This window comes from Phascolarctos cinereus, unplaced genomic scaffold (genome assembly GCF_003287225.1).
Source record: "Phascolarctos cinereus isolate Bilbo 61053 unplaced genomic scaffold, phaCin_HiC Scaffold_2;HRSCAF=192, whole genome shotgun sequence".
Lineage (NCBI taxonomy): Eukaryota > Metazoa > Chordata > Mammalia > Diprotodontia > Phascolarctidae > Phascolarctos > Phascolarctos cinereus.
Genome location: NW_027555625.1, coordinates 163,088,035 through 163,114,199, shown reverse-complemented (window position 1 = coordinate 163,114,199; position 26,165 = coordinate 163,088,035). Strand labels below are relative to the sequence as shown.

General features: G+C 37.9%; 1 protein-coding gene across 6 annotated transcripts in view; it reads left to right on the top strand.

Moving 5' to 3' along the window:
* MACROD2 (mono-ADP ribosylhydrolase 2) overlaps window positions 1-26,165 on the top strand; it is a 2,138,630-nt gene that overhangs the window by 1,463,505 nt on the left and 648,960 nt on the right. For all 6 annotated transcript variants that reach the window (XM_078149709.1, XM_078149711.1, XM_078149710.1 and 3 more), the window contains exon 8: window positions 7,845-7,918. In XM_078149709.1, coding sequence (XP_078005835.1) covers window positions 7,845-7,918 — 74 coding nt within the window. The remainder of the gene's footprint in view (window positions 1-7,844; window positions 7,919-26,165) is intronic.

The following is a 26,165-nucleotide window of genomic DNA, read 5'->3' as shown; positions in this document are numbered from 1 at the left end:
CTCCCATTGGGAAAGCAAACAATTTGATATAGGTTATACATATGTAGTCATGAAAAACATTTCCATGTTGTGAAAGAAAACATAGACCAAAAAAATACAACCTCAAGAAAAATAAAGAAAGTTTAAAAAAGTATGCTTCAATCTGTATTCAGACACTATCAATTCTTTCTTTGGGGATAGATAGCATTTTTCATCATGAGTCCTTCAGAGTTGTCTTGGATCATTATATTGCTGAGAATAGCTAAGTCATTCACAGCTAATCATCTCACAGTGTTGCTTTTATTTTGTACATAGTACATTTCACTTTACATCAGCTCATGTAAGTCTTTCCAGGTTTTTCTGAAAACATCCTTCTTATCATTTCTTATAGCACACCATTTTTTATAGCACATACATATTCTTATATCATATTTCTTATAGTATTCCATCATAATCATATACCACAATTTGTTCAGCCATTCCCCAGTTGATGGGCATCCCCTCAATTTCCAATTCTTTGCTACCAGAAAAGAACTGCTATAAATATTTTGTACATATAGGTCCTTTCACTTTTTGTTTTTAGTCTCTTTTGGGATAAAGACCTAGCAGTGGTATTGCTAGGTCAAAGAATATGCATGGTTTTATAGTGCTTTGGACATAGTTCCAAATTGCTCTACAGAATGGTTGAATCAGTTCACAGCTCCACCAAGAGTGCATTAATGTCTCATTTTCCCCACATCCTCTCCATCATTTGTCATTTTCCTTTTCTATCATATTAGCCAATCTAATAGATGTGAGGTAGCACCTCAGAATTGTTTTGATTTACATTTCTCCAATCAATAGTGAGTTAGAAGATTTTTTTCATATGGCTATTGATAGCTTTGATTACTTCATCTGAAAACTGTTCATATCTTTTGATCGTTTATCAATTGAGGAATGACTTGTTTTTATAAATTTGACTGAGTTCTCTATATGTTTGAAAAATGAGGCCTTTATCAGAGAAATTTGCTTCAATTGTTTTTCATAGTTAATATTCTAACTGGTATTCCTCTCCATACTATTTCTTTCCCTATTTATTCTATCCTCTACTTTCACCCTGTCTTTCCTCCAAAGTGTTTTGTTTCTGACTATCGCTTCCCCCAATTTGCCCTCCCTTCTCTCACTGCCCCCTTTCTCTTATCCTTCACCTTCTACTTTCCTGTAGGGTAAGATAGATTTCTATACCCAACTGAGTGTGTATGTTATTTCCTCTTTGAGCCAATTCTGATGAAAGTAAGATTCATTCACTCCTCCTCACTTCCCCCCTCTTCCCCTCTACTGTAAGAGATTTTTTTGCCTCTTTTATGTGAGATAATTTATTTCATTCTACCTCACTTCTTCCCTTTCTCACAGTACATTCCTCTCTTACCCCTTAATTGATTTTTTTTTAGATATCCCTTCACACTCAACTTACATCTTTGCCCTCTGTCTATATATACTTCTATCTGCCCTAATAATGAAAACATTTTTATAAGTTATAAACATCTTCTTCAATGTAGGAATGTAAGCAGTTTAGCCTTATTAAGTCTCTTGTAATTTCCCGACCCTTTTTACCTTTCTGTGCTTCTCTTGAGTCTTGTATTTGAAAGTCAAATTTTCTATGTATTTCTGGTCTTTACATCAAGAATGCTTGAAAGTCTTTTATTTCATTGAATTTCCATTTTTCCCCTGAATGATTATACTCAGTTTTGCTGGGTAGGTGATTCATGGTTGTAATCCTAACTCCTTTGCCCTCTAGAATATCATATTGCAAGCCCTCCAATACTTTCATATAGAAGCTCCTAAATCTCGTGTTATCCTGTGACTCCATAATATTTGGATTGTTTCTTTCTGGCTACTTATATTTTCTCTTTGACTGGGGAGGTCTGGAATTTGGCTATAATATTCCTGGAACTTTTCTTTTGGAGATCTCTTTCAAGAGGTGATCAGTGGATTCTCTCAATTTCTATTTTACCTTCTACTTCTAGTATATCAGGAAGGTTTACTTGATAATTTCTTGAAAGATGATGTCCAGGCTTTTTTTTTTTATCATGCCTTTTAGATAGTCCAATGATTTTTTTTTCCCTTTTTTTCCTTTTTTCCTTTTTTTTCTGGCTAGGCAATGGAGTTAAGTGACTTGCCCAGGGTCACACAGCTAGTAAGTGTTATGTTTCTGAGGCTGGATTTGAACTCACATCTTCCTCAATCTAGGGCTGGTGCTTTGTCCACTGTGCCACTTAGCTGCCCCCTCGTCCAATGATTTTTAAAATTATCTCTCTTGGATCTATTTTCCAGGTCAGTTGTTTTTCCAGTGATATATTTCATGTTGTCTTCTTTTTTTTCATTCTTTTGGTTTTGTTTTATTGTTTTTTGATTTCTCATAAAATCATTAGCTTCCATTTGATGAATTCTAATTTTTTATTATCTTTTTTATTTCTAAAACTTATCATGGCTTTAAGGTAGTCCAATAATTTTCAAATTATCTCTCCTGGATCATTTTCCAGGTCAGTTGTTTTTTCCAAAGAGATTTCACTTTGTGTTCTATTTTTTTTTTCATTCTCTTGTTTTTGTTTTATTGTTTCTTGATCTCATAAAGTCATTTGCTTCCATTTCCTCAATTTTAATTTTTAAGGAATCATTTTCTTCATTGAGTTTTTGTATCTCCTTTTCCATTTGGCCAATTCTACTTCTTAAGGAGCTTTTTTTCCCCCCTCACTAAATTGTTATGCGTCTTTTTCCATTTGGCCAGTTATGCTTTTTAAGGCATTCTTCTCATTGGTTTTTTGTACCACTTTTACCATTTCTCCTGGTCTGTTTGTTAAGGTGTTATTTTCTTCAGTATTGTGTGTGTGTGTGTGTGTGTGTGTGTGTGTGTCCTTTACCAAGCTCTTGACTTGTTTTTTCTTGATTTTCTTGCATCACTCTTATTTCTCTTCCCAATTCTTCCTCTGTCTCTCTTACATGATTTTCCAAATCCTTTTTGATCACTTCATGGCCTGAGACCAAATCATTTTTTTTTCTTTGAGGCTTTGGATATAAAAGCTTTGACTTTGTTGTCGTCTAAGTTTGTTTTGATCTCCCTTGTCACCATAGTAATTTTTATGGTCATTTTTCCCCTGTTGTTGGCTCATTTTCCCAACCTATTACTTGACTTTTAACTCTTTGTTGAAGTAGGGCTCTGCTTTCAGGGTGAAGAGAGCACTGTACCAAACTTTAGGGGGTTTGTGCAGCTGTTTTCAGGGATCTGCAAGTTGTCAGTTCTTCCAAGGTGGTATGATCTAAAGAGAGGCATTTATTCCTCTCCTGGCCTGTGCTGTGGTCTATGAGTAACCACAAGCACACTCTTCTGCCTGGAACTATAAGAATGCTCCCTGCTCCACTGTGGCTGCAAGCTCTGGTGTGGCAGTGCTCTTCCTCACCTTAGGACTGCCACCAAGGACAATGACCTAGATCTGAGTATGTGCAAAGCAATAGAACTCTGCTTCAGTGCTAGTGAATAGACCTCTGTAATCTCCTTCTGACCAAACATTATTATTGCATATGATATAAAATGTTAAGTACAAGATAATTAAAGAGGTTACGATACACTTTTTTAAAATCACTATAACTGTCCCGGATTTGTACCAGTAATTCAGAATTGATCCAGTTGTGAGATGGAAAGACAGAGAATGAACTTGAGATTTAATTGGTATAGCAACCTCTGAGTGAGAATTTTCTTCAACCAATGCAGGTCATTACCTTCCCAGCAACTTATAGTCTTAGAGAATTGCCTAAGCACTGAGAAGTTAAATGACCTCTGTAGTCTATACACTTAGTGTTTTGTCAGAAGCTGGTCTGAAACCTAGGTCCTTCTGGATCTAAGGCCAGGTCTGTATCTGAAATGATATGTTGTCTCTCAATATTGAGAAAATTATAAACACAATAAATCATAATAATAAAGAAAATAATTAACATCACATTGTTATATCAATAGAAACAAAAAATAAGTCATTTGACCAAATATAGACTTCATTTATATTAAAACACTGAAAAGCATAGGAATAAAAAGACATTGACTTAATATAATCAAAAGTATCTACCTAAAGCTAAGAGCTACCATTATTTGTAGTATAAAACCTTTTCCTGTGATACCAGGGTAAAACAAATATGTCCTTATTTGATATAGTGCTAGAAGCAATAGTTATATAAATAAAACAACAATCAAAAAAATGGGAAAAAGCATAGGCAAAGAGAAGACAAAAAAAACTCATTTGATCTATCCATTTCCAATAGCTGTTTTCACATATCTATCTTTTTTGTGACTAAATTCCTTAATAAGGCCATTTGTAATCAATGCCTCTACTGCTTTTGTTCTTAAACTCTTATTAACTCATTACAATCTTACTCCGACCTCATCCAACTGAACCAGGCTCTTTCCAAGCTACTAATTATCCCTTAAGTACCAAATTTAATGACTTTTTCTCAGTCTTCTGTAGCCTGTGACACTGTTGATCACCATTTTCTCTTTGATACTCTTTTATCTCTAGGTTTCTCTGACACTACTTTGTCGTGGTTCTTCTTCTGCCAGTTTGACTGTTCCTTCTTAGTTTCCTTTGCTGGATATTTCTCCAGGTTACACTAATAGCTGATGCCCTTCAGTGCTCTGTTCTGGGCCTTTGTCTCTTTCATTTAGTGATGTAATTAGCTCCCATGGATTCAATTATCCATGTTAATGATTATCTGATAAATTATCCATCCTTTACTTCTCTCCAAACACATCTCCAGGTATCTATTAGGCATCTTAAACTCAACAAGTCCAAAATAGAGTTCATTAGCACAATCTCCTCCCTCTCCCCCCCTAAAAAAAAATTCCACTCTTCCTAACTTCCCTATTATACATGATCATCGTCCCATTCTCCCAGGTTCACAACCTAGGAGTTCTCCTTGACTCCTTACTGTCTCTCACCCTCCATGTCCAATTTGTTGCCAATGTCTTTTGCTTTTACCTTTATGACATCTCTCATATATACCCCCTTCATTTTTCTGATATTGCCACCACCCTGATATAGGCCCTCATTACCTTTCACTTGCACTGTTTCAGTATATTGTGGATAGTCTACCTGCCACAAGTCTCTCCCTATTCCAGTCCATCCTGCACACAGATGTCAAATCAATCTTCCTAAAATTCAACTTTAACCATGTCACTCCCCTTTCCAACAAATTCCAGTGTTTTTCTCTCATTTCCAGGAGCAAATATAAAATACTGTTTGACTTTCAAAGTCCTTTATAACTTGGTCTCTTCCTCCATTTCTAGTCTTCATATATCTTACCCCCATATACTCTATAATCCAGTAACACTGGCCTACTTGCTCTTCCTTACACAACACACTCCTCTCCTTACTCTTTTAATTTTCATTGGGTGTTTCTCATGATTAGAATTTTCTTCCCCTTTTTCTTGGCTTCTTAGCTTCCTTCAAGTCTCATTTAAGATCCAACCTTCTACAAGAAGCTTTTCTCAATTCTCCTTAATACTAATGCCTTTCCTCTGCTGATTATCTCCAATTTATACTTTATAAATAATGGTTGTACATAATTGTTTTCATGCTGTCTCTCATTTTATTATTACGAAGACCTTCACATGTTTGTTTCAAAAAATAGTCATTTGGGAATTGTAGAAATAAAATTAGGTTTTTTCTACACTGTAGTCAAACTTAGTTATTAGTGCTAGTGAATAAAAATACCACAAAAACAAAGCAATTGACAATTCTAAATGTTCTCATTTCTATCAGAGACTAGAGCAGATTAATTTTAAATTCTGTTAAAAGATTTAAAAGATTATTTTGAAACACTTCCAATGGCCAGAGGAAGAGTGATTTCCAAGCTTTGATCCAGGCCTACCAATCCTTTGTCCTGGCTCTAGAGACAGAGCTGGAATGAGAATGCAAGGAAATTATTCTTATACTTCCTTTTTACTCAAGGGAAATTCCTCTTGCTAGTTTCCTGTTGCTACTCTTTATGCTTTAGGACATGGCTAAGTGGCAGGACATGTGTGGAAGTAGAATTATTTCTGAAAATCTGGGAAGTTGTCATTTCACTCACAAATAACTAATAATTGACTCTACTTGCTGTCTGTAAAGTACCTCCTTAGGCGATTATAATCTTCACTTGATTATTAATGCAGATGATCATAATCAAACTTCTTATACCTTGAATCCCCACGTGTGTTCTTCAGTTTAGGGACACTGGCCTCCTTGATTTCCTCAAAAAGAAAACTCCATCTCCCAGCTCCAGATGTTTTCACTGACTGTTCCTCTTACCTAGAACTCTTTCCTTTCTTATCTCCATGTCCTAGCTTCTCTGGCTTCTTTCAAACATAGCTAAAATCCTATCTCCTACAAGAAACTTTCATGATCACCCTTAATGCTAGTGCCTGCCTTTTGTTATTTCCAAATTATACTGTATACAGCTCATTCTCATAACATTGTTTGCATGGTGTCTCTTCTTATTGGACTGTGAGCTCCTTGAGAAGAACAAGGATCATCTTGGCCTTTCCTTACGTCCCCAATGCTTTGTACAGTGCCTGGCACAGGGTAGACACTTAATAAGTATTGACTGATTGATTATAGATTCATGATGATATTCATAGAACATTTGTAGAATATGGGAGAAGAAAACCAGAGGTGGTATTTGAACCTAAGTCCTCTGGCTCCAGAGTTGGCATTTTTTCCACACTCTCCCAGTTTGTATCATTCCTTTTCTTTTGTTCCAATTAAGGTTAGCCTCCTTCACTCTTTCCTTAAAGATAAAGTAAGTATGGCAACATGGCATGAAGAGATGAGGGAGAACAAGGAAAAAGAACCTTGGAATTTACACACACACACACACACACACACACACACACACACACACACACACCCTGCGCTCTCCATATTTCTTATTTCAACTCCCCACCCAAAGTAACAAAACAGAACAACTTTATGATTTTTGTGCCTGCAAAAGCAGAAAACTTTACAACTTTCTTCCAGCTGTGGAAGCTACACTGAAAATGAATAGTTATAATGGTGCAAGGCTTGTAATTCATGTTTTAGTGTGCTTTGGGTACTTTTGAGGAAACTGGAATTGGTAGAACAATTATCACAGTGCAGAAGGCTTGTTGTTGGTCTTTTAAGCTGCCAAACTTTTCTCTTCCCAGTATAGTATTCTAAATTCCTTCAGAGAGGAAGACTAAATATGGCTACAATGGGAGTTTTAGCATTCTCTGTCCTAGGTCCAGATGTAAAACATTTTCATCATGGAAACCTCTGATCAAGCAGAAGGACTAATGACTGTTTCTGTTTCTAAAATCAACCTCAATGCTTCAAGAGCTTGTCAGGAAACCATGGCTATGTGCCTAGGCACACATCCTCACCCACATACAATCTTGATCTGTCATTCTGTCTGACTACCCACATCACTTCCATCCTTCCAAATGAAGCCCCAATCCTTCCACTGCTTAATGTCTTCCCAGATGACTCTTGCCTGAAGTGATCAATCTCTCCACTGAATTCTTGTAGCACTAATTGTCAGTAGAATGGATTAAGTAATTAATCACACCACCCCTGTGATAGCTCACATTGTTTTGTGCTGCTATTTAATTTTTTTATATTTTTATATGTTCACAATGATTTGTTCTATCTCCACAGCTAGATTACACACTCTCTGAGGGTAGCCGCTATTTCTTTTATGTCTTTGTATGCCCCCACAATGCCTTTCACAGAATATGCCCTTGAAAAATTTGTTCTGACTTTATTAGAGACGGATTCATATGAGCAAAACATTTTCTATCCTGGATTAATTCTATTTTGTTTTGGTCTTTTGTCTTCATGCAGGATTTCCAAATGAGCCAGCGGCAATCATAGCCCTAACCACCATCAAGGAATGGCTGAACAGAAATCATCATGAGGTAGGAATAAAACAAACCTGCTCATGAGCACAACTTGTGATGCTTGACATACAAATAGGAAATGAAATTAATTCTGTAAATATATTGAGGATTCTCAATGCCGAGATAGGACTATGAGCCACAGCCTCCCAGTCCCACTGTCCAAGTAGCATATTACTTGAGCAATCATGGCGGCTTGCCATAAGATTAAGTTGACTGTACTAATTGATATTAATTGTGAAGAAGCAGGGAATGACCAGATTACCTACTCCATGATCTGATTCTTTGTGCTGGAGGTTGCATAGAGGAAGCATGAGATGGATTTTGTTCTGAGGAAGAAACAGTTATGGACTCATTTTTGTTGTCATAATTAGGTCAGAAAGAAAGTTCACAAAAGCCTTACAACCAACATCTTTACAAGCAGGGTGTACTCTGCATTCATTAATTTTCAGGTATCCTACACTCCTTAGTATTTTTTTTTTTAGTTATAACTAGCTGTTTCCTCAATGTTAGATGCTAATGGGAGATTTCAAAAGTCCTGGATTTCTTCCAGCAAAGCTGTCACAGTGGTGACTTTTTTTTTTAACGAAACAAAATGCTTCCAACAGAGTACTCTCCATGCCTCTTATTCTTTTCATTTAAAACAATCTTATGGGATGCATTGAGCAGTTGGACTGGAGAAATGCTGAAGGGAAGGAAGTGACAAAATAACTGGAGGCAACTCTGAGCCTTAAATTTCAGACATTTGGCAATTTACATATTATGATCGCAAGCAGATTTCAAAGGATGTGCAATTTAGTGCCTTTTTCTTCGAGGATTTTTTTTTTCTTCCTAGACCTCTGTACAAGCTGATTAGGATCATACTGTTATCATAATGAAAGGATTGTACTCCTGGTTTTTTGGGACTCTGGATAGTTTTTTTAATCTGTAGAGGAAGGATGTATTTTATGGAAATTCCTGGTTGGCTAGGTAGGTCTCCTTGAGATGGAACGTTCCTGGGTGCTTTCCTTTGTTTAAAGGGGCAGCGGTGCTGTGATCTGTTAATTGCCGCACAATGTCAGTATCTCTAAAACAGGTAAGAGCATCAGAAATTTCAGACAGAAGGAAGCACCATCTGGCTAAGCTTTCATAGCTGCTTTCCCTCTTCCTTTTTAAGGGGCAAATCTGACTATTCAAATTTGGGTCCTAATTGCTATTTTCATAGCTTTTTTTTTTTAAATAAATATATAAATGTGCTAAGTCTAGCTGTTATAGATGCCCTAGTTAGCTCACTTGGTAAATTATAGTGCTGAGAAGACCAAGGTCATGAGTTCAGTCCCCTTGGGGGCCATTTAGCTACATTTTGTTCCTATGGACATGGATGGAACTCCTAACCTAGACCAGCCACTTAGAAAATCTGCCCGGGCTCATGAGGGGAAAGTTAAGGCATCAGCTCAAATCCATCATTCATCCTGTTGCTATAAGGAGGGGGGAAAAGTCTAAGTAAACAACTGGTGGTAACTGCTAGGCTTGAAGTCAGGAAGAACTCTGTTCAAATGTTGCCACTGATGCTTACTAGCTATGTGACTTTGGACAAATCACTCAACTTTTATATGCTTCAGGTAATTCCCTAGATGTATCTACTAAATCATAGAAACATTGGGGATTTACTTTGGTGTAGGCGATCCCTATACTGTTAATTCCCTTCCCTGAGAAAATCACAGACTCTTTGATATTCCTTTGCAACCTAGTAATTCCTCAGGTAAATTTTTTTTTTTGCTTTTATGTGACATTTAGAAAGTCAGTATTAATAAGAATTCCCAGGATATTCCCTTTGCAATTTCCTTTCTGTCCTCATCATCTTTGTTGTTTGCCTTCCGAAGGAGACATTACTCAAATAAACATTGCTTTTATGGACTCCGTAGTGTTTTCCCAATGAGTTAATCATAAATGGTATGTTTATAGATCAAGGCCACAAAATAGGTTTTTTGAAGAAATGTCTTCATTTCTCTTCCAATTCTGCGCCCCAACTCTGCCACCACACACACATAAAAAATAAATCAAAGTGAAAGTTTTTAAGAAGAAGCCTGTTTCACGTAGACAACTTCTGCCATTGTATTAGTGTAAGGAAAGAAAGTCTATGTGAAAATTCTCATCATTTTCACTTTTGTATCCTACTGAAGTTGTCAAACACATACACAATAGTTCTAAGAAATCATTTTCATGGTTAAAGGGATGAATAAATACAGAATAATTTCTTCCTTCACTGGTCATTCTTCCCATAGTCAGCGCAGAAATTTGGTATTCGTGTCTTGGTCTCATTTAACTTAGACTGTTGAGATTTTTGCCATATGGCTGTTCTTGCATAACATGTCACCCAATAAAATACCTTTTGAATTCTAGATCTCTGTGGAAAGATATTTAACTTCATGTTTCTGTTTAATTAATAAAGTTTTCACTTGACCAGGCTAATTAGGCAACTTGGACAAGTGAAAAGAGTATTGGATTCATAGGAAGCAGATACTCTTCAGTGCTTATTAGTTATATGAACTTGGACAAGTCTCTTAACCTCTTTAATTTCTTCCTCTCTAAAATAGGATTAATATTGACATTACTTGCCTACCTCACTAAGCTGTTGTAAGGAAATACTGAAATGTATAAGCATATATCTCTATGTTTATATAAGGTATTATGAATTGTATGCAAAATGGAGAGCTGTAACTAGGACCAGGTGACTGAGCTTTGACCCAGGACACTGAAATTTAAGAAGTGCTGGTCGGATCACAAGAGTCTGGATTTAGAGTTGAGAGGGATATTAGAGGATGAGTCCAAACCCTTCATTTTATAGATGGAGAAACTGAGGCAGAAAGGTCAAGTATTTAAACAGCAGGGGAAAAAAGTGAGCTTTGTACCTAATTGGCAAGAATAATTAATTAAAATCATAGGCTACCAGATGGATCTCTTTTGCATCTCTGTGGTTATGCGCCAAGTATACCCTTCCTGAGCCCAGCCCTGCTTTGCTTCCAGATTCCCCAGAAGCAGCTTAAAGACATCCTTGGTTTCTTCCCTACTTCCCCCCATCCCCATCCCCCCTTAGCAGGTGTTACTATATTCCATGGGCAGTGTTTCAGGTTCTCTTTCCCTATCATGACTTAATTTGTCTTTAACAAGTTGGCATGAGGGTTGGCTGATTTATTTAGTTGTCACAGAGCAGGGCTTCTTAGATTCTTCAAGACAATATAAGATCTCTGCCAATAGCTAGGCACTAATGTTGTCCTGTAGAGCGTCTATAGAGGCGAAACACAGCTTGAATCTGTGCCTCTGGCTTTTTTAGCAAACATCATGAGTGACCAGGATAGAGAGCACGAAGTAGGCCCTACTCAATCCTTGTGTCACAAGCTGCGTTCCTCCATTTGGGCCAAAATGACACCTCATAAAGCAGAAACAAAGCCTTCAACATTTACAAGTTGTGCCTACATCAGTGAAAGTTTCATACCAAACTGAAAACATCTTTGAAAAAAGTATAGAGAAGCACCTATGGATTATATTCAGCTACATTTAGACACTGAATAGTCAACCAGACAGCAGTTGGGCCTTAGAGCCTTCCAAACAATGATAAAAGCAGAGCTACAATCAAAACCTACCATGTACAGAATTGTTTCTAGCAGTTTCATTTTTCACAAGGAGTAACTGCTCTAGAGGCAAGTAAATGAGTAGAGAAAGGTGCTGATGTGGAAGTGAGGGATGGGCAGCAAACCTCCCCATCTGCAGTGGTTAGCGTAGCCAGTTTAAATCAACGTCAAGCTATTTCATGCATTCTTCATTTTCTGTGGCATCTAAAAATATCCTTCCTTGTAGAATTAGATGCTCCCCATTCTTCTCTTATGAGACACCCCTTTAAATCTGGAAGTCTGCCTAAGCAGTGTTTTTCTAGTACATTCAGGATTGGACTACCCCAGAGAACACTTTGGCATTTGCCTGTTGGCCTCTGGGGTTAATTTCATAGAATGTGTTTTTCCTAGAAGATTGAGTGGAAGGAGACGTGTGGACCTCTGCTTTCTGCCAGGGCCTGATATCATGCTATCTTTCCCAGCCTGCTTTGTGGAGAGGCTGTCAGGCCCCCTTTTGCTCATTCAGCATTTTAAAACACCCTTTAGGAGTTGTGATTTCCATACAATGCAAGATATAAAACTAGAGCTTGTACCTCATTTGGTCAGATGATAGAATTTTATAAAACCTGATATTAGAATAGCAATTCAGTGAATTTTTGTTAAACTTCTTAAAGTTAAGCATGAAAATGGTCTTGCTATGGTGGAAAGACTACACTGGTCTTACTTACATTCAAGAGTCCTGAGTTTTATGTCTAGCTGAGACACTTGCTGGCTGTGTGGCCCTGGAGAAAACACTCAAACTTCTCTGCTCCTTAATTTCTTTGTCTGTAAGATGGCGATAATAATGCTGTTACCCACATCACAATGTTGTTTTACGGAAAGCACATTGGGAACCTTGTTATATGTTGTTTTGGGGGATTTGCACACCTGTTGTTGTGCAGTCATTTCTGACTCTTCATGACCCCATTTTGGGGTTTTCTTGGCAAAGATACTGGAGTGGTTTACCATTCCCTTCTTCAGTTCATTTTACAGATGAGGAAACTGAGTCAAACAGGGTTAAGTGACTTGTCCACGCCTGCACAGCTAGTAAATGCACTCAGGAAGATCAGTCTTCTTGACTACAGGCCCAGCGCTCTATCCATTGCGCCACCTAGCTGCCTCTTTGTATGTGTGTATATGTATTTAATCCTGCCTTTCTAATTAGCCCTAAGCCTACAATATAGAGTCTATTTTCTTGGGCCTGCCCCACTGCCCAAATTCTGGAGACAGTGCTACCCCCTTTGTAAATCTGCAGAATGATTTACAAGGGCACTTTCCCCCTCCTGCGGTGAAGAGAACAGCGTTCAATAATTCAGATTTGTCAAACACTTTGAACGTTGCTAATTAAAGCAGCTGGACAGTGAGGCTATACAAATTGGAGGCCCAGACACACACCTGAGGCGGGGACCCAGCTGCATCGAGCTGAGTGTTGGCAGTGGTATTTCCCAGCATCCTTGCCCATTCAAGCTCTCTCTAGGGCATTCCAAATCCCATCCTCAGACAGACTCTATTGTGCCCCAGGGGGCAGCCTTTCAATGGGGCAGCCTTTCATTCATCTTTGAAGGCAATGAGTAAGCACAAGCCTAGACAGACTTAATGAATGCGTCAAGTCTCGTGCGGGTCAGTTGGGCACAGTCCCAGTGCCTTAAAAACAAAGCCGGGATATTTAAGAAGAGAAGAAAAGTTTTCTAAGACAGAGTTAGTTATTTGTTCTCTAGTAGCCGGTGTGCTGCTCCTTTTAAAACAAATCATCAAATTGCTAATAATGTATTAGCAAAAAAAGGCTGGCATAAATACTGTAATGGGATCCTGGAATCAGTTGGGAAGGCTCTTAGAGACTAGCTAATCAAACCCTCTACAGATGAGGAAACTAAAGCTAGCCAAGGCCAAATGACCTGCCCAGTCATATGGGTAAGAAGAAACAGAAAAGTGCACTATCATTTATGCCATATTGAGTTCTCATCCTTTGGAGGACGAAACATCACATTTTGCATACTGAAGCCTCCATATTAACTAGCTAGAGTGCTGAGACATGGCTTATATGCCTCTGGCACTCAGCTTTGCTACAGATAAGAAAGCCTACCTCAAACTAGGCCGCTAGGTGGAATAGTAGATAAAAGGCTGGGGAAGATGCATCCGATCTGCCTTCAGACACTTTCTGCAGGCTGTGTGACCCTGGGCAAGTTGTTCAACCCCGTTTGTCTCAGTTTCCTCATCTATAAAGTGAGCTGGAGAAGGAAATGGTAAATGGCTCCAGTATCTTTGTCAAGAAAACCTCACTGAAACGACTGTATAAAAGCACTCAAACTAATGTGGAGTTGTTTTCTCGTGTCTTAGCATGTTGTCATTATCATTACACTAAGGTCTGGTGATTTGCAGCCAGAACACAAACCTAGTTTCAAAATTAGTTAGGAGGAGTGATATTGGAAACAAACATCCCTCTGAGCAAACTGTTAATAGTTAAGGGAAACTGGGTTAATGTGCTGCAACCCACCCAAGTAGCCAACTACTCCGTCTTTACTTCTCCACACCCAACCACCACTATGCCCCCCCCCGACCAAATCATAATGTATTCTGAGAGAATTGAATAGAATTCTCTAGTAGAGAAAAAAAGAATCAGGTCCCATCCTATAGGAAATTACTCTCCAGGCATTCAGGGTAGAAATGCCCATTGAGTCTCGGGAGCAGCTCTGAATGCCTCTTTTGGCGCTCATTTGACAAGGTCAGAGACATCTCCACTTGTTTTCTCATCACGAATCACAAAGGAACCATTGCATTTGGGCTTTCTGTGCCAGAGCAGTTTTTTCCCCCTCCCCCTTCTTGGCAGAGAGGTTTGAACATATGCAGCGTTAAAAAATTGTTTGTCACTTTTATTTCAGAATTACATTATGTATTACTAAGAAGCCAGTGTGTGGCCAGCCGTATGCCACTGCATGAAGAGCCTCAGTTTCTCTGGGATTCTGTAAAACAGGGCTTGAATTACAGTTGATATTATGCAGGAAATATTTTGTCCTCCATATGGTGGTTTACACTGTAAAACTGTGCAGGAAAACACACAAGGAAGGACAGTCATCCTCTGTGATTCACACACATGCCAGAATTCCAAAGAAGCTGATGCAGCTCTGGGAGGTACTCTGTGCTTTCATGTTACCCCACACTTTTTTGACAACAAATGTTTCTGTATACCTACATCCTCAGCATTTTTACTTGCCCAGGGTATAGATTCAAATGTGTATTTGAAAATAAAAACGAACAAAAAAGCCTCTACCCTTAAAATATTCATGTACTGAATTGGAATGTGGATATATTCATAATAATCCTATTATACTGTTACAAAAATGTATCCTTTGACTAGCCAAAACATAATATTCAGGTGGAACAATTGAAGATCATCAAATGTGACATAATTACAGAAAATGATTTCCAGGTTTGAGATCTATGCCATGCTTTTTTTTTGTCCTCTTCAAGAAATATGACTTGCAAATGTGCTCTCTGTCTCTCTGTCTCTCTGTCTCTCTCTCTCTGTCTCTCTCTTCTCCTTCCTCCCTCCATCCCCTCCCCCCCCCCACTGTCTTCCTCTTTCCCTCTTTCCTTCTTCCCCCTCCTTCTCTCTGTTTTTCCCCTTCCCCATCTGTCTTTCTGTCTTTGGCTCCACCTTCTCTCTCCCCTTCCCTTCTGTCTTGCCACCTTCCCATCTATCTCTCTGTCTCTCTGTCTCTGTCTCTCTGTATCTCTGTCTCTCTCTCTGTGTCTCTCTCTTTTTCTTTCTCTCATTCCCTCCTCTCTCTCTCTGTCTCTCTCTCTCCCCTTCCCCTCCCCTTCGCTCCCTTCCTTTATCATTGTCTTCCTTTCTCCCTCTCTCCTTCCTCCTCCTCCTCCTCCTTCTCTCTGCCTCTCCCCTTCCCATCTATCTCTCTGGCTCCCCTTTCTCTCTCCCCTTCTGTCTGTTCCCCCATCTCTCTCTCTGTCTTTGGCTCTACCCCCCTTTTTCTCTCCCTCCCTTCTCCACTCTTTGTCTCTCTTTCTCTGTCTTCAGTTCTATCATCCTGTAACTAGAAGACATGTATGATAATTATGAATATTCTTCCCTTCCCTTGCTTGTTTTTCTAAGAAGATTTGCAATGTGTAATTACATTGATACACCTAAGCTTTTATGTATTTAATCTCCTGGGTCTAAATTCACAGATTCCCAGGGAAAGTTAGGAGTAAAGGCACTTTTCTCATGCTCACTGGAAGTCCTCAGATCTGTTTGATGAGACTATGGGACACTTACTTGCAGTTTGTCAAGTAACCACCCCATTCCATGCCCCTGTTCGACATTGCTCCCAGAACTGTTTGCACCTGGCACAAGCCAAGTAAGGTCTTAAAAGCCAGAAATAACCCCCCTTTGTCATTTTCTCCACAATTCATGCCCCTTCCTCATACCATCATCAATAGAGCTGTAATATAAGGGGTCATTTTATTATTTTTACCATATTATGAAGTGCAGACCTGTAGGTTCAGACAGTCAATGGAGGTGCCTCATGTGGGCAGGATTTCAATTAGATGCTTTGAGAGGTGATGCCTCACGATTTCAGTGTGGGTGTGAAGGGTTCTTCAAGATCTTCTATTTCCTTCTGGAATTGGGATAGCTGCCTCATTAAGGTCCTGGGGCACTTGAGCTCACACCAGCCTTCTGTGGATTCAGAGCTTCAGTCCTATGACCTGCAGCTCCTCAGCCTATGTTCTGACTCTCTGTACCTGTCAGCCCAATTATAAAACCTTAGAATTTGAAGAAGCCTCAAAAGGTCAGTAAGCCAAACTGCCTAACCTGTGTAAGGGTGCTTTTTACAACATCCTTGACAAGTGTAGCTTGTGTTTGAACATGTCTTAGTGCTTAACACAGTGCCTGACACATAGTAGGCACTTAAAAATGCTAATTGACTAATTTCTAATGCTAAGGTACTGAATACCTCAGAGTAACCCATTCCATTTTTTTTTGAGAAATCTAATTATTTTTATTTTAATTTATTTTAATTTTTAATTTTTTAAAATTTTATTAATTTATTTTGATCTATCAACAATCACTTCCATGTTTTTGAGTTGAAAATTTTTCTCCCCCTTCTTCCCCCCCTCCCCAAGACAGTGCACAATCTGATATAGGCTTTACATTTACATTCCTATTAAACATTTTCACATTAGTGAAGTTGCAAGTAAAAATTAAAACCAACAGGAGGAACCATCAGAAAGATGAAACAAAACTCAACAGAAGGTAAAAATAAGTGATAGCAATTCGACTTCCATAGTTCTTTCTTTGGATGTGGACAGCATTTTCCATCCCGAGGCCTCTGGAGATCCTTGTAATGCTGAGAAGGGTTCAGTTTAACAATCTTAGTCATTGCATAACATGGCTGTTGTGTACAAAGTCCTCTTGGTTCTGCTCACTTCACTCAGCATCAGACCATAAATCTTTCCAGGTTTTTCTAAAGTCAGCCTGTTCATCATTTCTTATAGCACAATAGTATTCCATTACATTCATATACGACAACTTGCTCAGCCATTCCCTAATTGATGGGCATCCTCTCAATTTCCAATTCTTTGCCACCACAAAAAGAGCTGCTATGAATATTTTTGTACATGTGGGTCCTTTTCCCATTTGTTTCATCTCTTTGGGATATAGCCCTAGCAGCGCTATTGCTGGATCAGAGGGTATGCATATTTTTGTAGCCCTTTGGCCATAGTTCCAAATTGTTCTCCAAAATGGTTGGCTCATTTCACAACTCCACCAACAATGTATTAGTGTTCCAATTTTCACACATCTTCTCCAACATTTATCATTTTTCCTGTTTTGTCATGTTGGCCAATCTGATAGGTGTGATGTGGTACCTCAGAGTTGTTTTGATTTGCATTTCTCTAATCAATAACGATTTAGAGTATTTTTTCATATGACTATAGATGGCTTTAATTTCTTCATCTGAGAACTGTCTGTTCATATCCTTTGACCATTTATCAATTGGGGAATGGCTTGTATTCTTATAAATTTGTCTTCATTATCTATATATTTTAGAAATGAGGCCTTTATCAGAGAGACTGGTTGTAAAAATTCTTTCCCAATTTTCTACCTTCCTTCTAATCTTAGTTGCATTGACTTTGTTTGTGCAAAAACTTTTCAATTTAATGTAATCAAAATTATCCATTTTGCTTTTCATAATGTTCTCTATCTCCTGTTTGGTCATGAATTCTTCTGTTCTCCATAGATCTGATAGGTAAACTATTCCTTGTTCTCCCAGTTTACTTATGGTATCAGCCTTTATATCTAAGTCATGAACCCATTTTGACTTTATTTTGGTATATGGTGTGAGATTTGGGTCTATGCCTAGTTTCTGCCATACTCTTTTCCAGTTTTCCCAGCAGTTTTTTTCAAAGAGTGGGTTCTTATCCCAGAAGCTGGGGTCTTTGGGTTTATCAAATAATAGATTACTATAGTCATTGACTACTGTGTCTTGCATATTTAACCTATTCCACTGATCCACCTCCCTATTTCTTAGCCAGTACCAAGCAGTTTTGATGATTGCTGCTTTATAATACAATTTAAGATCTGGAATTGCTAGGCCACCTTCCCCTGCATTTCTTTTCATTAGTTCCTTTGATATTCTGGACCTTTTGTTTTTCCAAATGAATCTTGTTATTATTTTTTCTAACTCTATAAAATAATTTTTTGGTAGTTTGATTGGTATGGCACTGAATAAGTAAATTAGCTTAGGTAGGATTGTCATTTTTATTATATTAGCTCGGCCTACCCATGAGCAACTGATGTTTTTCCAATTATTTAGATCTGATTTTATTTGTGTGAAAAGTGTTTTGTAATTGTGTTCATAGAGTTCCTGGGTTTGTTTCGGGAGGTAGACTCCTAAATATTTTATAATGTCTACAGTAAGTTTAAATGGGATTTCTCTTTCTATCTCTTGCTGTTGGGCTTTGTTGGTAATATATAGAAATGCTGATGATTTATGTGGGTTTATTTTATAGCCTGCAACTTTGCTAAAGTTGTTTATTATTTCAAGTAGTTTTTTCTTGATTCTCTAGGATTCTCTAAGTATATCATCATGTCATCTGCAAAGAGTGATAGCTTTGTTTCTTCTTTGCCTATTCTAATGCCTTCAATTTCTTTTTCTTCTCTTATTGCTAAAGCTAAGGTTTCCAGTACAATATTGAATAACAGTGGTGATAATGGACATCCTTGTTTCACCCCGATCTTATTGGAAATGCTTCTAGCCTGTCCCCATTACATATAATGCTTGCTGAAGGTTTTAGATATGCTATTTATTATTTTAAGGAAGACTCCATTTATACCTATGCTTTCTAGTGTTTTTAATAGGAATGGGTGTTGTATTTTATCAAAAGCTTTTTCTGCATCTATTGAGATGATCATGTGGTTTCTGTTGGTTTTGGGTTGATATGCTCAATGATGCTGATAGTTTTCCTAATATTGAACCAACCCTGCATTCCTGGTATAAATCCTACCTGGTCATAGTGTATTATTCTTGTGATAAGTTGCTGCAATCTACTTGCTAGTATTTTGTTTAAAATTTTTGCATCTATATTCATTAGAGAAATTGGTCTATAATTTTCTTTCTCTATTTTGACTCTTCCTGGTTTAGGTATCAACACCATATTTGTATCATAAAAAGAATTTGGTAAGACTCCTTCTTCACCTATTTTCCCAAATAGTCTACATAGTATTGGAATTCTTTGTTCTTTAAATGTTTGATAGAATTGCATGTAAATCCATCTGGCCCTGGAGATTTTTTCCTAGGGAGTTCATCAATGGCTTGTTCAATTTCTTTTTCTGAGATGGGGTTATTTAAGTATTTTACTTCCTCTTCGGTTAATCTGGGCAATTTATATTTTTGTAAATATGTATCCATTTCACTAAGATTGTCAAATTTGTTGGCATATAGTTGGGCAAAATAATTCCTAATTATTGTTTTAATTTCCTCTTCCTTGGTGGTAGCTTCACCCTTTTCATTCTTGATACTAGTAATTTGGTTTTCTTCTTTTTCTTTTTTTAATTAAATTAACCAAAGGTTTATCTATTTTATTGGTTTTTTCATAAAACCAGCTCTTAGTTTTATTTATTAGTTCAATAGTTTTCTTAATTTCAATTTTCTTAATTTTTCCTTTGGTTTTCAATATTTCTAATTTGGTGTTTAGTTGAATTCTTTTTCTAGTTTTTTTAGTTGTATGCCCAATTCATTAATCTCCTCTTTTTCTATTTTATTTATGTAAGCATTTAGAGATATAAAACTTCCCCTAAGAACTGCTTTGCTGCATCCCATAGGTTTTGGTATGTTGTCTCATTATTGTCATTCTCTTGAATGAAATTATTGATTGTTTCTATGATTTGTTGTTTGACCCAATCATTTTTTAGGATTAGATTATTTAGTTTCCAATTATTTTTTAGTCTATCTTTCCATGGCCCTTTATTACATATAATTTTTATTGCATCATGATCTGAAAAGGATGCATTTAATATTTCTGCCTTTCTGCATTGGATTGTGAGGTTTTTATGCCCTAGTACATGGTCACAATTTTTGTGTATGTGCCATGTACTGCGAGAAAAAAGTATATTCCTTTCTATCCCCATTCAGTTTTCTCCAGAGGTCTATCATACCTAACTTTTCTAATGTTCTATTCACCTCCTTAACTTCTCTCTTGTTTATTTTGTGGTTAGATTTATCTAGTGCAGAGAGGGGAGGTTCAGGTCCCCCAGTATAGTTTTGCTGTCTATTTCTTCCTGTAACTCCCTGAACTTCTCTAAGAATTTGGATGCTATACCATTTGGTGCATATATGTTTAGTAATGATATTACTTCATTGTCTATGGTGCCTTTTAGCAGGATGTAGTTTCCTTCCTTATCTCTTTTGAATTAGATCTATTTTTGCTTTTGCTTTGTCTGAGATCAGGATTGCTACCCCTGCTTTTTTTACTTCAGCTGAAGCATAATATATTCTGCTCCAGCCTTTTACCTTTACCCTGTATGTGTCACTCTTTTTCAAATGTGTTTCCTGTAAACAACATATTGTAGGATTATGGTTTTTAATCCATTCTGCAATCCATTTCCTTTATGGGAGAGTTCATCCCATTCACATTCACAGTTATGATTACTATCTGTGTCTTTTTCTCCATCCTTTTCCCCCCATTTATGCTTTTCTTTCTCCTTTTTCCTTTCCCCCTTCACTAGTGTTTTGCTTTTGACCACCACCTCCTTCAGTCCCTCCTCCCTTTTATTATCCCTTTCCCTTTTCTTCCCCTTTACTCTTACTGCTTCCTCCCTTCTTCCCCCTCCCTTTTCTTTCCCCCTCCCTTTTCTTTCCCCTTTTCCCTCCTACTGCCTATAGGGCAAGTTAGATTTCTATACCTAACTGATTATGTTATGCCCTTCTTGAGCCAAATCTGATGAGAGTAAGGTTCAAACAATGCTCCCCCCTTCTTTCCCTCTGCTGTAATAGGATTTTGTGTCTTTTCCTGTAATGTAATTTACCCTTGTCTGCCTCCTCCTTTCTCAGTACATTTTCTAAGATCAGATTGATCCACTTATTTGGATCCATTTAACCCACTTGATTAGATTTTTTTTTATCATTACATCAAAGTCAACTAATATCCACCCTCTTTATGTATACTCCTTTAACATGGTGTAATAACAATACAGTTCTCAAGGGTTGCAAGTGTCATATTCCCTTGTAGGGGTTTAAACAGCCCCCCCTTATTAACAACATATTGTATCTTTCTGTCCCATTTACCTTTTTATGTCCTTCTTGAGTCCTGTACTTGAAGATCAAATTTTTTGTTGAGCTCTGGTCTTTTTATCAGGAAAGTTTGGAAGTCTCCTATTTCATTGAATATCCATCTCCTCCCTTGAAAAATGATGCTCATTTTTGCTGGGTAATTGATCCTTGGCTGCATTCCAAGCTCCTTTGCCTTAGAATATCATGTTCCACCCTGCGTCTTTTAATGTAGAAGCTGCAAGGTCCTGTGTAATCCTGACTGTGGTTCCATGATATTTAAATTGTTTCTTTCTGGCTGCTTGCAGCACCTTCTCTTTCATCTGGTAATTTTGGAATTTTGCTATTATATTCCTTGGCATTGTCAATTTGGGATCTCTTTCAGGTGGTGATGGTGGATTCTTTCTATGGTTATTTTCCCTTCTGGTTCTAGGACTTCAGGGCAGTTTTCCTTTATGATTTCCTGAAAGATACTGTCCAGGCTCTTTTTTTCATCATGATTTTCAGGTAGTCCAATAATTTTTAAATTGTCTCTCCTGATCGATTTTCCAGGTCGGTTGTTTTACTGATGAGGTATTTTACTTTTCATCTATTTTTTCATTTTTTTGTTTCTGTTTGACTGATTATTGCTCTCTCATAGAGACATTAGTTTCCATTTGTCCAATTCTAGTTTTTGACAGATTGTTTTCTTCTATTAGTTTTTGTACTTCCTTCTTCAATTGGCCAATTGTGTTTTTTAGGGACTTTTTTCTTCAGTGTATTTTTTTTCCAATTGGCCAATTGTATTTTTGAAGGACTCTTACCTCTCTCATTTGACTATTAAAATCCTTCTTGAGCTCTTCTAAGAAGGCTTTTTGGGCTTCAGACCAGTTCATATTCCCTTTTGTTGTTGCAGATGTGGGTTTGTTGACAATGTTGTCCTCTTCAGAATTTCTGTCTTGATCTTCACTCTTCTCATAATATGAATCTATGGTATTTCTTTTTACTCATGGTGTTTCTTTATTCCCTGGCCTTTAAAGAGATTGAGCTCTCCTGCTGGGGAACAGAGGGCACTGACCCAAGCTTCTTGTGTTGGGAGCCTAGGTCTTGGTCACTGGCTTTGTGTGCTGGGGCCTCTTATGTTGGCAATTGGAGGCTGTAGGTTTCTGGCAGCTTACCGTGTTGGGCTGGAATCAGCAAGGCTGGAACTTTCAGGCAATTCTAGGTTGCCTGCTTTTCCTTTCCTTTAGCTTTCTTCAGCTCCTTTTAGATGGGTGCTGCAGGGTGTTTATCTGCCTGGGGCCCCCTGCAGTGTTGTCTCCCTCTTTCTGCTAATGCACTGGAAGATTTCTTTGCAGTAGAGTAGGGAGGCACCTGGTGGTTTTCTGAGCTAGTTTCCACCAGTTCCCTGCCTCCCTCACTGAGGCACTTGGAGGTCCAGGTGTTGGTGTTTGCCTGTTCTACCACCTGGGCTTCAGGATTTCTTCACAATTGGAGGCTGCAGGGCTCTGACAGCTCACCTGGTGTTGGGCTGGAACCAGCAAGGCCAGGGCTTTAGGAAGCCTTTAGGTTGTTTTCTTCACCTCCTTTCAGATGAATGCTGCAGGGTACTTATCTGCCTGGGGCCCCTTGTAGTTCTGCCTCCCTTATTTTTGCTGAGGCATTGGGAGACCCGTTTGCTGGGCTGCGGCGCTGCTACTCCCTATCTTTCTTCTAGTTCAGCTGTTCCAGGGTTTTTTTCTGGGGTGATATTTTCTGGGTTTTTAGAGGTTAATAGGGGAGAGTGAGAGCAACTACCTTTTCACTCTGCCATCTTGGCTGCCAGAAGCAGAAGCGAATCTAATTATTTTTAAACAGCTCTTTTATGTTTTGTTTTTACATCACATATTTCCTACTGTATTTCTGCCCTGTACCCTCCCAGCTAGGGATCCTTTATGAGAAAGATTTTAAAAGACAGGTAAACAAACATTTCAGCAAAAGTAACCAACCCATCAAAAAAGTCTGATATTATATGCAGTGTTACGGAACCATAGCACTTCTACAGAAAGGTAGGAAGGTATCTCTTTATGTCTTTCCTGGGCAATAAACTTGGTGTTTATAATGTCATGAGATATAGTTTTGATTGTCATTGCTTCTTCCATTTATGTCGTTTTCTCTATGTTTATGATTTTCTTGGTTGAGTTTACTTCATTTTGTATAGTTCATCTAAATCTCCACATATTTGTAATAATGCTGCTTTGCATTCATATGCCACATCATGTTTAACCATTCTCCAATTGCTGACCATCTGCTTCCCCCCCCTCCCAATTCTTTGCTTCCCACAAAAAAAGTTCCACTCTAAACATTTTTGTGTATATGGGGCCTAACTTTTTATCACTGAGATTCTCATATGGCGAGTGGTGACATCTCTGGATCATAGAGTAAACACATTTTAGTCATTTTCTTACCATAATTTAAAATTTCTTTCCAGAATGGTTGGACCATTTCACAACCCTAGCAACAATACAATTAGTGTTTCTGCATTTCTATATGCCCTTTGATACTAACCATTCCTATCTTTTGTCATCTTTGTCAAATATTTGGGTGTTCATTGAAACTTAATAGTTGACTTGATTTTATATGTCTTATTAGTGATTTGGAGCATTCTTTCTCATGCCTGTTAATAGTTTGCAATTCTTTTTGAGTATAGCCTTTGACATTTTGGGGAAATGTTTTTTGTTCTTATGTATTTCTATTAGTTCTTCCCTAACTATCTGGTCTATCATATCCTTCATGATATATTCAATACAACGATTTTTTTTTACCAAGTTATCCACTTTCCTACTAATCCTAAGTGCTTTAATTTTGCTTTTGCAAAACTTTTCAGTTTCATGTAAACAAAATTATTATGTCTTTTATGATCTCCTCCATCTCTTGTTAGTTTAATAATTCACCCTGTAGCTGCAGCTGGGAATTTGATTGTGTTCTCTTCTATTATGTGTGTGTGTGTGTGTGTGTGTGTGTGTGTGTGTGTGTGTATTATGATCTTCAGTATTCAGCTGACATGCCTGTTTTTTATTTATTCTTACATATGGTGTAAGATGTTGTTCTAAACCTAATTTCTGCCCAACTGCTTTCTATTTTTTCCCCCAACATGAGAACTATAATTGTGTGTATGTGTATGTGTGTTTCAAGTTCTTCATACTGAAACAAAATGTAACTGAAACATAATATGTCTGATGCTAAGGATCTGAGTCTATTGAAAGAATCAAGTGCTTTCTTAGTATTGCTTTATTGTAGTTCTTTGTTTCCCAGTTTTCTATTTGAAGGACATTTTTCTTGATAGAAAAGGAAGAAAAGGCCTAATTCCAATCCTTTTTAGGACACCAGAGACATTCTCCCCCATTAATAATTCCCACTTTCCCATCATCAATCTTCTTTTCTGGCTTCTTCTAGTCTACCTGCAAATATATTCAGTCTCCCTATCCTAGCAGACACATAAAATCACAAGCATAAATATACACACAAATTCCTTGACCTTTCTACTGATCAAGCTATCATCTTATTCCAGAAAGAGTTGCCTGTATTCATTTGTTCTACTTGCTGAACACCAACTCAGTCCTTAAAACACTGAACTCTGACTTATATCACTATTATAATAAAAACTGCTTTCTTTCAGGGTGACAGTGACTTCTTAACTGACAACTACAATGGATTTTCCTCAGTCTTCATCCTTCTTGGATTTTCTGCATCATTGCACACTGATGGTCATGCACTTTTTCTTAATAATTTCTCCACCATTGACATTGCTCTCTTGCTTCTCCTACTTCTCTAACCAATCTTTTTTTTTTTCCTTTGCTAATCTGTCTTCTTTCTGTCCCATAAGTGAAGGTGTTACTCAAGAATCTGCCTTGAAAGTCTTTTTTTTTTCCTCCAAGGATATATTGGGCTTCTTAGTGATTTTATCATCCTGGAAGCTTTAATTATCAATTATGTTACATGTATGCTCTGACCCTACTCTCTCAAAACCAGGTAGGATATATCTTTCCTTTTTTTTTTTTTTTGGTTAGGCAATAGGATTAAGTGACTTGCCCAGGGTCACACAGCTAGTAAGCATTATGTGTCTGAGGCCGGATTTGAACTCAGGTCCTCCTGAATTCAGGGCCTGTGCTTTATCCACTGCACCACCTAGCTGCACCCAGGTAGGATACATTTCCACATACACTTCCCCTACCCCAAAGTTCTCATGTATCTTGAAGGGTTTGTGTGTCTCTTTTCTCTGCAGTTAACTCAGGCTTCTAGCAGCTCTGTTTCTTCTATTTTAGAGACTCAGTGACCAGCAATCCAGTTATATTTAACCACTTTATAATGAGAAGCTTTTGAAAAGAATATTTATTTAAAAGACATAGAAAAAACGAATTTTGAATATTTTCCCTATCACCTCAGGGATACAATTCACTCTAAACCAACTGTCTAGATGTATGTAGGGGTGGGATGTGTGATTAGGCTAAGACTTTAGATTAGTTCCTATATAGTATTGATCACACTAAGTTCACCCTCCGCAGGAGGCACTGGTCATCTGGGCCTGGGGTTATTATAGATGCTAGCTCTGTGTTTCTAAGTGCTCCTCAGAAACAGGCCTGGCTAAGACTTGGCCTGGATTCCTGGATTCCTAGATTCCTGTGGTTCAGACTCCTGGACTTTGAAACTCAGAAAGTTGGAGTTTCCACTCCCTGCATCAAGAATGGGAAATGATGTTTGAAAGAGCCCCAGAGGCCCCATTTCTTGGGGGCCATATGGCCTGGAGGGAAGGGGAAAGCCTTATGGGTCTTCTCTTTATATTGTTGTCTTACCAGATGCCATAAGTAAAGGAGTCACCTTACTACCCCAGACACAAATGCATTTGAAAGGGGGGGG